The sequence below is a fragment of the Phoenix dactylifera genome, chromosome 5, assembly GCF_051530095.1.
Source record: "Phoenix dactylifera cultivar Ajwa chromosome 5, Ajwa_hap1_PhDact_Kaust_v1.1, whole genome shotgun sequence".
In the NCBI taxonomy this organism is placed as follows: domain Eukaryota; kingdom Viridiplantae; phylum Streptophyta; class Magnoliopsida; order Arecales; family Arecaceae; genus Phoenix; species Phoenix dactylifera.
This window is the reverse complement of record NC_143194.1, coordinates 1,980,498-1,998,884: the sequence shown is the minus strand read 5'-3', so window position 1 is coordinate 1,998,884 and position 18,387 is coordinate 1,980,498. Positions and strand designations below refer to the sequence as shown.

At 34.4% G+C, this 18,387-nt stretch overlaps 1 protein-coding gene across 1 annotated transcript; it reads left to right on the top strand.

Moving 5' to 3' along the window:
- Positions 1-16,148: 16,148 nt before the first annotated feature.
- On the top strand, positions 16,149-17,088 carry LOC103712576 (LL-diaminopimelate aminotransferase). The gene is made up of 3 exons (XM_008799134.5): positions 16,149-16,440; positions 16,540-16,664; positions 16,760-17,088. Exons 1-3 carry the CDS (start codon positions 16,294-16,296, stop codon positions 16,830-16,832), a joined length of 345 nt encoding a protein of 114 aa, XP_008797356.2. The 5' UTR covers positions 16,149-16,293; the 3' UTR covers positions 16,833-17,088.
- Positions 17,089-18,387: the final 1,299 nt, after the last annotated feature.

Here is an 18,387-nt window from a genome sequence, read left to right as displayed (position 1 = left end):
TTGTATTAAAAAGGGACTAAACTGGTATTCGAAGCAAATTAAGGGATCATCATGTCAAAATCCCATAAACAAAAGACTTAGTGGATACTCGAACATCATAGCTTTGATAATAAATATCTACTGATAACATTTCTCCATGTCCTTGGCCCAACAACATGATAAGCCTTCCCCAAAAAAAACTGAGTAGCATATATTTAATAAAACAAGGAGCATTTAGATAACAAACCACTTACAACAATTCCGAAGATCACATACGTTATTATCAATCTGCCTGACAGAAAAACCGCTCATTCAACAAGCATAGCAAGCCAACTTATATGAACTAAAGGAAACAATAAATCATTACATGCAATAATATCAAACAAAAGGTTAAACCACCATAATTACACAACACCTAATGGAAGGAAAATAAAATACAAATACCATGTATGAAGTATATAGATTACAAGAATATAGAAGTAAGAAGATGGCATTCAAATGTGCAAATAACTTATGAGCACAAAAAGTACAAACAGAGCAGTCCCAAAAGGGTAAGCTGTGTACAACATATACATACTACATGCTAAGTATGGATAAATTACAATTACATTAAGTGTGAAAAGATTGCAAAGTATATAGAAGAAACGAGATGGCATCCAAATATCCTAGGCAGCAGAAAAGAAAAGCTACATACGGCATAATTTCTTAAACAAAAGATGAAGGTAGTTAGCAAGCATCTCTGCAACACTGACATACTCTCGAGCAAATATCTAAACCTGATACCGCATATCACTATTATCATTGTCCCAGCATTTTCTCATTATACATTGGGGTGGCTATAGAGCATAAATCTAACAAGAAGAAAGAAAATTAACTTAAGAACTGAATATTGGTATATAGATAATAAAATAAAAGAAAATAAACCAAAAACACAACTTACAAAAATAAACTTGTGACAAGTGAAAATCCATATAGGAGAAAATAAAATAAATATAAAACTGAATTTTCAAAAAGAAAAATGCTATGGGAAGCCATCATGCCACACAAAATTTCCCATGCCGATATGCTGTCAAGACTGCATCATTATTTGACCAACCCCTTGTTAATAGCACCAACACTGTAAATCACAACAATCCCCTCTATCGCATGGCACAAGAATTTTGTGCATGACTGGCAGTACAAAGCATCTTTTTCAAAAACTGAAATGTCAAACAAATATACAAAACTGAATACCTAAATCCAGATAGCAAATAAAATAACAAAGCTAAGAAAATAAACCGAAATAACTAAGTTTATAGAGTACACAATACACATAGATAAGTAAAATAATATAAACTAAACGAGAATACATACTAAATTTATGAAATTGAAAATTAAAAAATAGATAAAAAATATAAATAAAATTAAAGAGAAAAGAAAATACAATACTAAATTTCAAAATGAAAAATGCTATGTGCCACTCAGTCACACAAAGAAGTTTCCACAACTAACATGACATGAGCATGGCACAACATCATTAAGTGAACCCTCATTGGTACACCAGCCCCCTGCAAAACACACCAATTCACTCAGCAAGGTGGCATGAGGACTTTCATGTGACTATCGGAGCCCAAGGCATTCTTACTTTAAAAAAATAAAAATAAAATAAAATTCCAAACATACATAAACCATATAACACAAACAAAATAAAAAATAAACTGAATAAATAAAATTAAGAACAAAATAAAAAGAAATACATATACTATAAAACAGAAAATGCAAACCTGAATTAACGAAAGTTAAAATAAGACTGGACAATAAATGGAAGATGGTGACAAAATTGACAGAACATATGAAACCCAAATTCCAAAATGAAAAGTGTTATAGGGCACCATTATCGCACAAAAAGTTCCTTCGGCTGACATGTCGCTAATGCAGCATGCTGTTAATGAATGATCCCTCATTAACTGCACCAACCACCTTGAAGTACCACTATCTGCCATAAGGAACATAACATCAAAACAAAGTCTCAAGCGAAATGCTACGAGGCACACAACTCTACCAGATACAAAGATCCTTTCCGTCAACATGGCAATGACATGGCATATCCCTCAGAAACTGCACTAGCCTCCCAGAATCGCACCACTTTCCCTCAACCATGTGGCATAGGGAACACAAATCATTCAGAGCATTATTGTTTCACAAAATATACAAAACTAAATAATAAACTTACAATAAAACAAGCAGAAAATAGAATATATAGAAACACACAATAGAAATAGGAGAAAAGATGAACTAAACCATTGAATGTAAAAAGAAAGATAAAATATAAACATGAGATAAAAGTGAAATAAAATTAAAAAAATATAAAACCAAAGATTTTAAAAAGAAATGCTATATGGCACACCACACTATCATACAAAAAGTTCACTTATGTCAGCATGACATTGCATGGTGATATTGCTGGTCAGAAATTGCACCAGTCTCTCACCAATTCACCTCAACCATATGGCATGAACTTTTTTTTATGATTAAGTGGGGGGCGTCCAAAGCATTCTCTTTCAAAAAGTTAAGATAAAAATGAAATTCCAGACTAATGTGAGAAACACAAAATAGAAATAAAAGAAAAGATGGCATTTTAAGAAAAAACATAAAGAAGAAAAACAAACAAAAAAAATACAAGTGAAACAGAATAAAAACAAAATATAAACCAAAATCTAAGAAAGAGAAATTCTATAAGGCAAACCACTCCATCATATAAAAAGTTGCCTTGCGTCGCCATGGCAATGGTGTTTTATATTGTTACTGACCAACCTCTCAGAAATTGCACTAACCTCCCTGAATTGCATCAACTCCTCTCAATCATGTGGCATAAGGAACTCCTATGATTGGGCAGGACCCAAATAATTCTCACCGTTAACCTTACACACCAAAAACATTCTTTTCCATAAAGTTACAGTAAGAAAATGAAATTCTAGACAAATATGAGAAACACATATTGGAAATAAGAAAGAAGATAGAATCTGAAACTAAAAAGTAAAAAAGAAATATTAGCAGAAGATACAAATGAAACAAAATAGAAGCATAATATAATACAAAACTCATAGAAAAAGAAATGATACAATGCAGACCCCTCTATCATATAAAAAGTTTCCTTATGTCAACATGAAAATGGTGCAGCTGCACAATATTATTTGACCAACCCCTCACAAATTGCACCGACCTCCCTGAATTGCACCAATACCCCTCAACCATGTGGCATAAGAAACTTCTCCTATGATTGAGTGACACCCACATCATTCCCTTTTGAAAATTAAGAAAATAAGATGATATTCCAGAAATTATGTGAAAGTTGGTAATAATATATATATATATATATATATATATATATATATATATATATATATATATATATATATATATATATATATATATATATATATATATATATATATATATAAAATACCCGTTAGCCGAGAGGGCGTGAGGGGAATAGTACCCATATGCGGGGGTTCAGAGGATTAGTCCCAAATCGCCCAGGCATGGGTCAGTCCATGGGCTTAAAGTGCCTTGGGAATGCTATTTGTTCTTAGTCTAATAATCAATTAATTAAAAATGCTCAATTAATTGAGTATCCAAAATATTTGGACAAATTAAACAAATAGACAATCCCTAATGTTCCACCAACACAAATTTATAAAATAGGTTGGTTAGATTTTAGCTCAAGGATAGCTATAAAAACCATAGAGCAAACAATCTAAACATCAGGATCATGTCAAATGTTTAAATTATTAAGTGAAGAAGACAGTAAACCATACCTAGGAAAGTATAATTATATACATATAGGTATGATACAGGTGGCATTCAAATCGCTAACATTATTAGGGATAGATGCTAGCCTTATGGCAATAATTAGAGATGGAAGAAGTAATGACTTCAAATCCTCTATAGCAGCAGTGGTAGAAACCAGTCTATGTCATGGACCGGTCTATTTTAATGTAACCCCTAATTTAAGCCTATCACTCACTGATGAGAACTTATTAGAGGCCTTACAGCTTAACATAAGTACGCATGGATATGATTTCATGCCAGGTCCGAAATTATAGCGGTAAGCTACAGGATCCATTATAAGGTATTAAATACCCTAGCACCTAAAGCTAGGATAATAACCACACCTGGTCAAACAACACTAGTTGAAACAAATCTAAGAACTTCTAGTGTTGCAACCAATAGGTCAATTAAGTGGGATGAAATCCACCTTCCAGAAGTATGGACACTGCAAGAAGCAGTTCCTCCTCAGCCTGTTATAAACACGAACATAGATCAAATAGTACAATTGACCGATGGGACTGTTGAAATTATGTTCAACACTTCAGGAAGAAAAATAAAAATACCTGATATAACAAGATCTAAATCAAGTAGCTCATATGAAACATTTGAAGTTCCTCCTACAAGATCTTCAATTTCCCATATAGGAAATGAAGAAATAGAAATAGTAGAGGAATTGAAATAAGCAAAAATCAAATTCCTTATGGAATTTATTCAAAAGAAAGGGAGAAGGAAAGTCCTACCCAATCAGATATGAGCTACCATATTCAATGAATTTAAACCCAGGAAGTGAAATTAGAAAACTTCTAAATAGGGAGTTTTAGTTAGAAGAACATAGAGAATTTAGAAACTGGTATTCTTAAAAATTCTCTTCAACTGTTAGAATACTATAAAACTCATTATTATCAAGAATTAGAAGAAAAACAAGATATACAATTCTGTGTACCTTGGTTTGTTGGATTTTACCTGAGACAACAGGAAAACCAACTAACAGTCATTCAGAACACCTGGAACCGGTTTCGTACCGGTTCTTCAACAGTAAACTACTGGTACCGGATTCCACGCTGATCTGGTACCGGTCCCAGGCCGGACCGGTACGGCAGACCATGCCTGGAAGACTGTACAGGATGAGGTTATAATCTCACCTTTCCCTCCACAAAAATTTATTAAATTACAATCAACTGAGGCTATAGCTTATTTAAATTTAAATAAGGTGGCAAGTACAATGGTAACAATTAAAGAACTTAATTCTTTAATTAAATCACAGAAATATACAAATACATACTTAGTGTGTATAGGAAACCAGTTAATACAGCTGGAAGAAAGGATGAATCAAATCCATAATTCTATTAAAAAAGATATCCAAAGTTTATTAAAACTTAAAATAAATAAGAGGACAAACAGGAAAAAATATATCTTCCAATGATCCAACCTCCTATAGAAGTTCAGGGATTTAAACTAAATAAATCAAATTCTGAATTCATAGAGCTTCTAGAGGAGAAATTAAAAAATTTACACCTTAGAGTAGTAAATAGACACTCTAGAATAAATTCTGATGAACCATCAGAAATGGAAGATATTGATGAAATGGAAAAAATCTTTCATCAAGAGTTCTGCTTAAACCCTGTCAGGCATGAACCCAATTCTGAAGAATCATCAGACTTAGAAAAATCTGAGTCTAACTTGAATCCTATTGGGAATAAACCCAATCCAGATGAAAAGTCAGATTTGGAGAAACTTGAGTCCAGTCTGAATCCAATCAGACATGAACCAAGACCTCTGAAAAAATATAATTACTAGAGACCATCTCCACAGAACCTTTTATTTGAGGAAAAAGAACCATTCCAGAACTCTTATTTTGGAAAACATATCTATGAATGAAACATAGATGGATTAAATGATAAACAGATTGTAGATGTAATACATCGAATGATGATGCATGCTACTATTTGTAAACAAAATGAAAATTTAGATCATGAAATAGCTAAATTTATTACAACTGGCTTCACCGGACAATTAAGAGGCTGGTGGATATTCTACCTTAGTCAAAGCCAGAAGAATGAAATTTTAGATCATGTTAAAACAGTAAAAATTGAACCCAATCAACATAGCAGTAGTATGCAAACTCACACCACTCAACAAGACGCAGTGTATACACTATGTCTTACAATTGTACAAAACTTTATAGGGTATCAAGTACTATTAGGAGAAAGGATAAAAACTCTTTTACAAAATCTAAAGTGTCCAACATTAACACAATTTAGATGGTATAAAGATGCATTTCTTTCAAGAGTAATGCAACTCTCGGAACCAAATACTGAATATTGGAAATCCAAAGTTACCACGTTTATTTGTTAAGAAAATCAAGAAAATTGTCAGAGAAAGAAATGATGGTATCACAATTAATTACCAACAATATACTTATGGACAACTAATAAACATTTGTGTCCAAGAAGGTTTAGCTTTATGCAATGACTTAAAGCTAAGAAACCAATTAAACAAGCAAAGATTTACAGCAAAATACCAACTTGGTGAGTTCTGTGATCAGTTTGCATTTGATATGCAAAATATAAGTGGTCTAGTTAAAAAGAAACAAGAGTAAAAAATATATTCATAAAATACCACGAAGAAAGAAACACAATGATAATTGATAAATGGTACAAAAAAAAGAGGCAACAACAACAGGAGAAATTTGCTCTTAAAAATATAAAAGAAAGCATCGGGCATACGATGTCAAATGCTACAGATGTGGCAGATTTGGACATTATGCTACCAAATGTCTAATGAAAAAAAAATTAATGAGTTGCAAGTAGATGATCAACTCAAGAATCAACTTGTAAAATTAATGTTAAATTCATCCTTCGAGGAGGAAGAAAGTACCGAGTCTGATAACACATCAGATGAAGAAGAGATCAAGGAAATCAATAGTAAAGATGAAAGGATTAAATGTCTTAACCAATAGTCAAGAAGAAATTTTTACAGTATTAGATCAAATTAATGATACTAATACAAAGAAACAAGTATTAGAATTCTTATTAGAGAAGAACCCTAATAAGTGAGAAACATCCAGGCTGGTATTGCCTATTCCTGGTTATCAATTAAGTGAAGTCTTAAACAGAGTTCATGCTTCTCAAATAAGAGAAAAACCAGTTTCAATAAGTGATTTGAAACAAGAAGTCAATCAATTAAAGACAGAAATAACTCTGTTAAAAATTGAAAATAAACAAATCAAATCTACAATAACAATTCTAGAAAATCAACAAATTGAATCCAAGTCATCACCCTTAGATGATCTAAAGAAGAATAAAACTATTATTCTTCAGTAAATAGATAGTTTACCTGAATATTTAAATATATTAGATAAAGTAACTTACCAAAAATGGTATATTAAAATTATTATTGTTATAAATAATAACTATGTTCTCTAACATAATTGCACGTGTAGATAGTGGTGCAGACTTGAACTGTATTCAAGAGGGAATAATCCCTACAAGCTATTTTGAAAAAACAGCGCAAACATTTATTGCAGCAGGAGGCAGTAAGTTACCAATAAAAGATAAATTATCAGATACTTATATATGCAATGAGGTAAGAAATCTAACTCAAAAGTATTATTTTAGAAACCCCATTCCCAAATGACATCATGCTGATAATTAAGATAGACAGTAATGAAATATATTCCATGAAATAAGGAAAACAAATAGTATTTTCTTTTATAACAGACCCACAAACAAAAATCATAAATGAGATAAGGAATATTCTTATGAAAAAGGAAAAACATTTAAATTTCTTTCAACAAGAAATTAATATTTTTGATATTCAAAAAAAACTTAAGGACCCCTATATCAAACAAAAAATTAAGGATATAGAAGATCAATTTACTAAAAATATTTGTAATGATCTTCCAAATCCCTTTTGGAATAGAAAGAAACTAGGTACCATTCTCCTGATGCCCTCTCGGCCAATGGGTACCACATTTCTCCCACGGTCCCCAGAGATTGCCCCCTATCCTCCTTAGCACAGCTGCCGCCACCCCGGGCAATGACACCATGAGTTTTCCTCTCAGTAAACCGACCAACAAAGGATGGGCACCCAAGGCACTTTAAGCCTATGGACTGACCCATGCTTAGGCGATGTGGGACTAACTAATCGTCCGAACCCCCGCATATGGGTACTATTCTCCTCACGCCCTCTAATGGGTAGTCTATATATATATATATATATATATATATCAAGAGTATGAAACTGGAAAAGCTAAATTAATAAAACATATAACTATCCATACTACAAACATAAAAAATTAAAAAATGAATATATAAAAGAGAAAATGAAACAAAACAAGAAATAGAAAGTTGAAGAGAAGTTTGCTAACTATCCTTGAGAGAGTTGAGATTTAGCAATGGCTGCATAAGCAGATGGAAGAGAGAGAGAGAGATCAGGTTACCGATATGCTAAGAGTGAAATCAAAGTAGAGTTATCGTAAGCATACATGTGTGTGTATATATATATCTTCATATATATTTAATATACCTTGTGCTTTTTTATTTTGAAAAACCCTCCTCTACAAAGCATAGTCCGTTATTTGTGCTTATGAAGTAGTTCCTGGCATCGAAGATAATCTAAAGCAAGCATACCAATAGATAGCTAAGATATCAAAACACAACTTTTCATCAATTGACGTAAAAGAAAAAAAAGGCAATTACATAAAATGATCAGATAAATCAAATTACTATGCAAAGTATAAGTTCTTGTAAGTTCCAAAAACCACGTGCTTCGATGAAAAGACAACTATGCCAATCGTAATAAGTAATGGAGCAAATACAGGCATGACACAACCTTCAGTTCTAACAAATAAAACATGTCTAATAATAAATAAACAGCATGAAAGATAGATTAAAAAGCCAGCTTTTTTCTGAAAAAAAAAAACAAAAGAAAGAAAGATCAAAATGACAAGGAAAATGACAGATAAAAGCATGTGAACATATGATTTAATGCTAAACTCAAACCAGCATTCTAGGGTACAAAGCACTGAACTTCGCATCTAAAGATCCCAGCAATAAGATTATGCATATATCGAGAGTATGAAACTGGAAAAGCTAAATTAATAAAACATATAACTATCCATACTACAAATGTAAAAAATTAAAAAATTGAATATATAAAAGAGAAAATGAAACAAAACAAGAAATAGAAAGTTGAAGAGAAGTTTGCTAATTATCCTTGAGAGAGTTGAGATTTAGCAATGGCTGCATAAGCAGATGGAAGAGAGAGAGAGAGAGAGAGATCAGGTTATTGATATGCTAAGAGTGAAATCAAAGTAGAGTTATCGTAAGCATACATATATACATGTGTGTGTGTGTGTGTGTATATATATATATATATCTTCATATATATTTAATATACTTCGTGTTTTTTTATTTTGAAAAACCCTCCTCTACAAAGCATAGTCCGTTATTTGTGCTTATGAAGTAGTTCCTGGCATCGAAGATAATCTAAAGCAAGCATACCAATAGATAGCTAAGATATCAAAACACAACTTTTCATCAATTGATGTAAAAGAAAAAAAGGCAATTACATATAATGATCAGAAAAATCAAATTACTATGCAAAGTATAAGTTCTTGTAAGTTCCAAAAACCACGTGCTTCGATGAAAAGACAACTATGCCAATCTTAATAAGTAATGGAGCAAATACAGGCATGACACAACCTTCAGTTCTAACAAATAAAACATGTCTAATAATAAATAAACAGTACGAAAGATAGATTAAAAAACCAGCATTTTTCTGCAAAAAAAAAAAAAAACGAACGAAAGAAAGATCAAAATGACAAGGAAAATGACTGATAAAAGCATGTGAACATATGATTTAATGCTAAACTCAAACCAGCATTCTAGGGAACAAAGCACTGAACTTCGCATCTAAAGATCCCAGCAATAAGATTATGCATAACACGTTGTACCGACACACAAAAGGAGATTAAAAACAATATCAACCAATATAAATAAGCTCAGAAGTTAGATTTAGGGCCTAGCATTAGGTCTCAAAACCAGAAGCTTCCCTTGCCACACTGTTAAATTCATCCTGGATTCACATCATGCCAAATCGAGCTTTTCCATAAAATAAATTATGGTCTATCTGAAGAATTTCATAAGATACCTACTGAAAAAAGAGAGAAGAAAGTTAATGTATCAAGAATCTAATATGCCATGCACCTGCCACAAATACAACCTTAGGATGAGCAGAAGCCTTGCCGTTCTTCCTGGATGACTGGGTAAGACGAGTAAAATCATAAAATCTTAAAATTCAAGAATCCAAAATCACAAAGAAAGGATCATGACAAGATTATTATGCTCACCAAAAGGTGGTGCTCTAACCTAATCTTTCTCCAAATCGTGCTGATCTTGAAGAACTATGCCCAAGAATCCTCGGATCAATCGAAGATACAAGAATCAAGAATCGCAGAAAAACAAAGCAAAAAAGAGAGAGGGAGACGGAAAGAGAACTTTGGTTGTTGTAGAGGGCATGCCCAAAGATAGAGTAATATACAAATCTAAACAATTTAATAAGACACCTATTGAAAAAAGAGAGAAGAAAGTTAATGTATCAAGAATCTAATATGCCATGCACCTGCCACAAATACAACCTTGGGATGAGCCGAAGCCTAGCCGTTCTTCCTGGATGACTGGGTAAGACGAGTAAAATCATAAAATCTTAGAATTCAAGAATCCAAAATCACAAAGCAAGGATCATGACAAGATTATTATGCTCACCAAAAGGTGGTGCCCTAATCCTTCTCCAAATCGTGCTGATCTTGAAGAACTATGCCCAAGAATCCTCGGATCAATCGAAGATGCAAGAATCAAGAATCGCAGAAAAACAAAGCAAAAAAGAGAGAGGGAGACGGAAAGAGAACTTTGGTTGTTGTAGAGGGCATGCCCAAAGATAGAGTAATATACAAATCTAAACAATTTAATAAGACACCTACTGAAAAAAGAGAGAAGAAAGTTAATGTATCAAGAATCTAATATGCCATGCACCTGCCACAAATACAACCTTAGGATGAGCAGAAGCCTAGCCGTTCTTCCTGGATGACTGGGTAAGACGAGTAAAATCATAAAATCTTAGAATTCAAGAATCCAAAATCACAAAGAAAGGATCATGACATGATTATTATGCTCACCAAAAGGTGGTGCCCTAATCCTTCTCCAAATCGTGCTGATCTTGAAGAACTATGCCCAAGAATCCTCGGATCAATCGAAGATGCAAGAATCAAGAATCGCAGAAAAATAAAGCAAAAAAGAGAGAGGGAGACGGAAAGAGAACTTTGGTTGTTGTAGAGGGCGTGCCCAAAGACAGAAGAGTAATATATAAATCTAAACAATTTAATAAGACACGTACCGAAAAAGAGAAAAGAAAGTTAATCTATCAAGAATCTAATCATATCCCAAAGACTTGCCACAAATACAACCTTAGCATGAGAAGAAGCCTAGCCGTTCGCACTGGATGACTGGACAAGACGAGTAAAATCATAAAATCTTATAATTCAAGAAACCAAAATTACAAACGAAAGGATCATGAGAAGATTATTGTACTCACCAAGAAGCAGTGCCCCAATCCTTCTCGAAAACGTGCCGATCTTGAAGAACTTGCCCAAGAATCCTTGGATCGATCGAAGAGGCAAGAATCAAGAATCGCAGAAAAATAAGGCAGAAACGAGAGTGGGAGAGAGAAATGTACCTTGTTCTATGGTGCTTGTAGAGAGCATCCCAATGCTTTGTAGGGGGTTTTTTCGTGCGTAAGGCACTCCGGATCCCAGGTTGTGAGAGGAGATGAACGGCTTGAAACGGAGCGGATGAGAAGGCGACGTTGGGAGGTGGCGCCTCCGAGACGGAAAGGAAGATCGTCGGCGCCGGCAGCAATGGCGGTGGCGGAGAAAGGGCGCGATCGCCATCTACGGTTTTGGCCTCGCGGTCTCGCTCCAACGGCCGTTTCAATTGCCTCACCGATGGATGGGGCTATATATATATATAAGGGCAAATTGCGGACTCCGGGTTATTTTACACTTTTTCCTTATTTTTTTTAAAATAACGTTAAGCAAATTTTTATAGAAGTCCCTAGTTGAACTACAAATTAATTACAAAGCCTACCGTTAGTGCTTTTTAAAAGTATTTTTCAAAAAAGTACTTTTGGCAAAATTAAAACAACTTTCCAAATTTTTTTACCAAATACTCTTATTTCATTCAAAAATACTTTTAGAGGGTCAAGGAGCCTAAGTCGGTGATTTACCTATATATATATATATATATATATATATATATATATATATATATATATATATATATATATATATATGGCACATATGCATGTATATTGACGAGTGTTCTATGAGGGGAAGTTTTGCCATTCTTATTAGACTAATTCTCATACCTTCATTCATAGTAGAGTTGGTGCAATACTTGAGGGTATACTACCAATTGAGCCAATTCGGCAGCTGTGTTGAATTAAGAATGGCAATGTCATAACAGCAGATCTTGATTTAAGAGCAGCAACCCCATTTGATTATGGCTAGGATTTCCAGAGCCCTCAGGATTCCTTGATCCTGGTCCTATCTATGATGCACAAGCTGCAGATTACAAGGCTTTCTTATGTTCAATTGGTTATGATGACAAGACGTTCCTGTAGAAAATAACAGGAGATGACAGTGCCTGCTTTAGGCCTTTTATTTTTTGGTGAACTATCCGTCAATTACAGTACCAGAGTTTAAGGTAGGGCGACCCTGAACTGTCTTTCAAGCTCTACTGTCTTTATCAATGTAACTGTGATTCCATAGGTTCTTATTTTAAAAAGCTAATCCTAGAGGATAAACTTTACAGGGAATTTTAGGGCTGTTGTTCCATCAAAGGACTGTGTTTGGGTCATTACCATGAAAAGCCCAAAGGAAAACCCCATTGATAGTCAGAGTGTCATCTTCCAACAAAGGCTTGCTATGATGAATTGCCCCTTGCCCCATTTTCCTTGGCAATGGGATCCTTGCAGTAAGAAGAGAAGAAAATATGTAAAGCAGTGAGCTAGTGTTTCACTGAAGAAGTAGTTACTTACTAGTGTTGATACAACAAAGAAGTTCTGTTATTGCAACTCCCACACATTGGAATCAAAAGAATATTTGTACACAGTTGAGTTTAGCTCAGAAGGTTATCCATATACTTTTTATGCATCTACTCAAAAGGATATGCATGTATTTTTCTGACTCACACATTATGGCTTTTATCTGCATTTTTTTACATCAGAAAATATTTATGTTCCTCGAATTCAAATACTCTGTGAATGCAAATGAATATCTCATTTTGCATAGTTCTTGTAGGCACTAGTAAACCAAGTATAAGGAAATATTTGTTTTGTTTCTTTTTGGTTGTTATTTTGTGTTGGATATGTTACATGGAATCATATAGCCTATGACTTGCTTTAGTATAAAAGGGCTAGTTATATATGTTAGGGTTTTTAATTGAAAAAATAAAAAGAGATTCTGTGAGCCACCATTGTCTTCCTCAAAGGCCTACAGGCATGTTTGTGAGTTTTGCTTATTATATGTGGGTGGCTAAACCATTTAGTCAATTCTGAGTTCCAGTAGTTCTGATTGAGATAGTCCTCCATTGGTTTATTGTTTCTGCTGTGGAACTTTATTAGTGACTGACTTTTGAATACAAGAACCCTCTCTCTGAGATAGACTTAAGGGTCGATGGTATGGTACTATGTCGACCTCTTCCAGACCAAAAAAGAGGTTCAAAAACATTACGAATTTTTCAGGCGAAAAGAGAAAATTTCTGGTAGCTACAGAATATTCTCGGTCTGGTGATGGTAAACGATAGTCAAAGAAGCATCAATATGTTTGTGAAACCCCAAGGGAGTAGAAGGAAAAGTGATAATAGAGAGAGAGGAAGGGATTGAGACAAACAGGAAGCTCTTCTTGTGATGGGGTTCGCTGGCCTTCATGTTGAAAGCCTTATGTTTTAGTTCAGACACTGGTACTCAGGTTGGACTTCTGTGTGATTTTTTTTGTAGGTAGGATTGGGCCTAACTGCCTAAGCCAACCCAACCTAGGATCATATTTTGCTTGTAGGACGAGTGAAAATAGTGGTATGACGAGTGAAAATGATGGATTATACCGAGGTAAATGGTATGATGGGTGAAACTAGCCTTCTTTTGGCCACTGGCGCGGTAATTTCCATGCAGGCTCCAGGTCAGCTACCGGTGTCGCTTCTGGTAAGACGTCAATTCTGCGTAGCGTCGAGCTTACGAAAAACAGTGACTGCCGACCCCTAGAGAATCCAATGAATTTGATGGACAACATGTTACCCATGGTTAGTAAATTAAAACCATAAAACTTCCCTCTTCTTCTTCTTCTTCTTTATAGACCATATTCATAAAACCTCTTCTAAATGATGAGCAGCAAAGGAGACGACCCAGTCTGACACTTTGTTTACCTTGTAGTACACATGGGTAGCTTGAAAGGAATAGCAGTCTCTCACCAGCCTCTAGCTAGATATTTTTGAGCAATGGATGGTTGTCGCTCTGTCGCTCTACATTACTGATCCACTCGATTACCATAGCAGTCTCTTCAACAAAGATGTTATTAGCCCCTAGGATACTTCTTGCGTATGTGGTACCCTTTCATGTTGCCTTGAGCTCCGCTCCTATAATAGTCATGTCATAAGTACGTTGTCTACCTGCAGCAATCAACCTGAAGTTGTGATCCCGGATCACAAAATTTGCCTCTTCTCTGTCTTTCTTTGTCGAGATACTACCATCGAAGTTCATCTTGAAATAATCAGGAAGTGGGAGCTCCCAAGTGACGAGAGTACCTTACAAAAAATCTTTTCACAAAAATTACGAAAACACTGCTAGTACGGCAACACACATCACCTCAGGATGGCACTACGTCCAACCTTATCGGGTCCCAAATAATTATTCACTTGCAGAGCCCACCTAAAATAGCCTGCAATTATTCATGATATTTATTTGCTGTTTATTGGGTAGGGTTATATAATTAGAGGGTTAGAACTAATTCTTGGAAGCAAATTAAAAGGTTTTCTTAACTAAAAAAAAAAGCAAATTAGAAGGTTTGAAATGTACATTTCAAGAGGAAGCCTGTTTTGGCAGAGCCGCACTTGAACCATTTGGGATTTCATTAGCTTTGTATGAGAGGCTTCATCATTGCTCCTAGATTTCAAGTCTAATAAAACCAATCCAATGAGATTAAAAAAAATGCATCATATCACCATTTACCATAAGCTCCAAAGCACAATCACTAGCACAGAGACTAGCGATAGCGACAACATGATGGCAGCCATGAAGAATAAAAAAAGCCTTATCATATCAACATGATGCCAACCATGAAGCACCCAAAAATCTACGATGAAGGGTTGAGCACAAGTTTGGCAAACAGACATTAGGTGGTGGATATTCTTGGCAACCCATGAAAGGAAACAAAGTCGAGGATTAAGTGAGATTGTGGTGGGTGTTCCAATTAAACAAATGTTGTCTAATGGGGCCACAAGATCCAGGATAAATAAAGGCATTTCAGGGGGGAAAGAAAGGAAAAAAAATCACTAAGATTAAAAGATTAAGCAAGTTGCAACTTAGTAGTTGACCGCACCAAACCCGATAGCACTAGTAAAATGGTGCACAAGAGAATTGAGCTGGATCTACAAGCTTTTCTTACAATTCTAGGAATCTGCATAGAAAATCATTAAGCTTCTTCTTTGAGCAATTAAAAAACCATCAAGCTAATGAACAACATTTTATTCAAGGTTGCAATTTTTATTTGGAAACTTGAGTTAAGCCTCTCAACTTAAGTTAGGTGCAAGGATGTATTGAAGTGGCTGAAATATGCAATGGGACTCTATTTTCAAAATATGCAATGTAAGAACTCAAATTAACAAGTCAAATATCTAGGATTCCAAAAACTGCCATCTTAGTGGCTGAAAGTATATCATAAAAAAGTAACCTGTTGCAAATCTGCATCACCATGGCTTTAATTGAAGAATTTGGAGAGCGTAAACCAATCGAAGATATGGTTTTATTGAATCAACAATTCTCATTTCTTCCCCCCACCCAACCAATTATAAATATCAAGAAAAGCAGATAAGGTTAAAGACAAATGAAGTTTTTCTATTACACAAAGATAATGTTAGCTACGAGACAAGTTTTCTCAATAAAAAACTACGAGATTTTCAGATTAATTAAACAAAGAAAAGAACTCAACAAGACAACTCACCAATCCGAACAGCTCAATAATTGAGATTGTCTCCAAGTCCAAGCAATGCTTCACCTGCCGTAATGGGCGAAGACAAAATCCCAAAGGCAACCTCCCCCTCCTCCACCACCATCTCTCCTTCTCGCCCACAAGAGCAGTTTGAGCTGCTTTGTGATAAAGCAATCCATTAGTGTCTTCTTCCTGCCTCTTTTACCCACATACACACATACAGAGAGCAGCAGCAGGAACAATCAATGGCAATAAGATGTTCTTGTCCTGCTGTCATCCTTCCAAGGGGTCAGACCAAGAAGGCGATGCCAAGAGCTTCCATGCTGTGCCACAGCCACATACAACCCAGCGGAGCATCAACTTCTTCATACAAATTTTTCACAGCCAACAAGGTCTGGTTTCTGATCACAACCCAAGAAATAATGCTGTTCTTTAGAATCAGTAGAACTGTAGAAGACTTCCATGACTTTGTTCTAAGATTCATCTATCAGGTTTTCGAAGACCAAGCAATGGGGATAGTCTGCTACACGGATGGAAAGGGAGAAGTAGTCTGCGAGGGGTACGACGAAGGTCCAAGATTTAGTCCATGGTCATCGAAGGACACATATCACCAAAGGTATATCCCAAACAAGATAGAATTAATTGAATCAGTTTCAGTATTTTCGAACAAATGGTTTTGCACTCACTTTGTCCCCTCTCGGACTTGCACAGGCCCGGCGATCATCAGATTCCCAACTTTCGACTAATGAAGCTTCAAATCGGCAGGGATGATGACTTCTACTGAATCATTCACAAGCAAAACTAACACTTGAATATGAAGTTAAATTTGAGTCCTGTACAATAGGTAAATGGGTCTTCTCGCATGGAAAAGTTCCGAATCCATATCAAGGTATCTCTATGGTTGTATCTTTGAATCGTAAAGATGGATGATTTACTAGACATGCAAGTTTCAAAATGACATGCTGGTTTCTGATTATAAAGTTCTTATGTACATAATATTAGCCTATCTACGAAGGATGAATTGTGTATGTTTACATTCATTGAATTCCTTCACTTACACTCAAAGATCTTTTTTTTTTCACCTATTCTTAGTAATAGAGTGGCAAACTTTTGCTAAAGAAAGATGAAGCTCAGGTGTTTGTTGATAAAATCTATACATAATATTGGACACTATCCCTCTTTCAATCCAAACTTCATAGCACCCAAGAATTCAGAGTTTACTCCATCAGCAAATTGGGATGGGATTACAATAATTTTTTGGGCATCATTTTCTTTCACCTATTTGGAATTATCATTTCAAAAACAGAAAAGAATATGCTAGTATCTACTGGCTTACTTGTCCCACTCCAAAGTCTCTTCCTTCATGGAGTAGGACGCGGTACAGCAGCAGGCAAGTTTTGAGAGGTTTCCGAGCTACACCCCTTTCTTGCCTCCCCTTCAATTTGAGAAGGTCTTCGTCGTGGTAGGAGAAGAGGCATTGTTGATCGTCCCACTAGATTGCGTTAGTAGAGGTGCTTGCTTTCGATCATTTGATGCCATGAGGGAGGGGCACTGCTAATCCCATCGTGGGAGTGAACTAATTGAATCAGGACTTAGCAAGTTCCATCCGAGTTTTAATTTTTTTAATAAATTTTTTAAATATATATATTTTTTAAATATAAGAAAATATATAAATACTCTTGCAAAGTTACTATTTGCGTGCATACTCTGTAACTCTTATAACTTTTTTCTGCATATCTATCCATAAGGATATTTCAGTTATTTTAGTTTTAAGCCATTTATTTTTTAATAATGTTAGATGGTACGAGTATATACATACATATATACATATATACATATATACATACATATATACATACATGCATACATACATACATACATATATACATATATACATATATATATATATACATATATATATATATATGTATATATGTATATATATGTATACATATATATATGTATATATATATGTATATATGTATATATATATATGTATATATGTATATATATATGTATATATGTATATATATATGTATATATGTATATATATGTATATATGTATATATATATATACACACACACACACACACATATATATATAAGGATATACATGCAAATAATAATTTTATAAAAATATTTATATAATTTTAATTATTTAAGAGAATATACATACAAAAAATCCTATTCAATTTAAGTTGTGAAGATGAAAGTGCAGTTTAATAATTTCAATTATTTATGGCACTGCCAAAAGTCAATTGTCACTTATTCAGTTCAACCTTGGTAATGCATGGAACAGAAATTTCCCAATGCTGTACCTTATTTTGTATCAAATATTA

What these genes read in the sequence shown, in the direction of transcription:
- LOC103712576 (XM_008799134.5), top strand. Translation starts at nt 16,294, where the DNA reads ATGGCAATAAGATGTTCTTGTCCTGCTGTCATCCTTCCAAGGGGTCAG. An exon ending in AATTTTTCACAGCCAACAAG is followed by an intron (nt 16,441 to 16,539) that starts GTCTGGTTTCTG and finishes TTCATCTATCAG; the next exon opens with GTTTTCGAAGACCAAGCAAT. An exon ending in AAGGACACATATCACCAAAG is followed by an intron (nt 16,665 to 16,759) that starts GTATATCCCAAA and finishes GGACTTGCACAG; the next exon opens with GCCCGGCGATCATCAGATTC.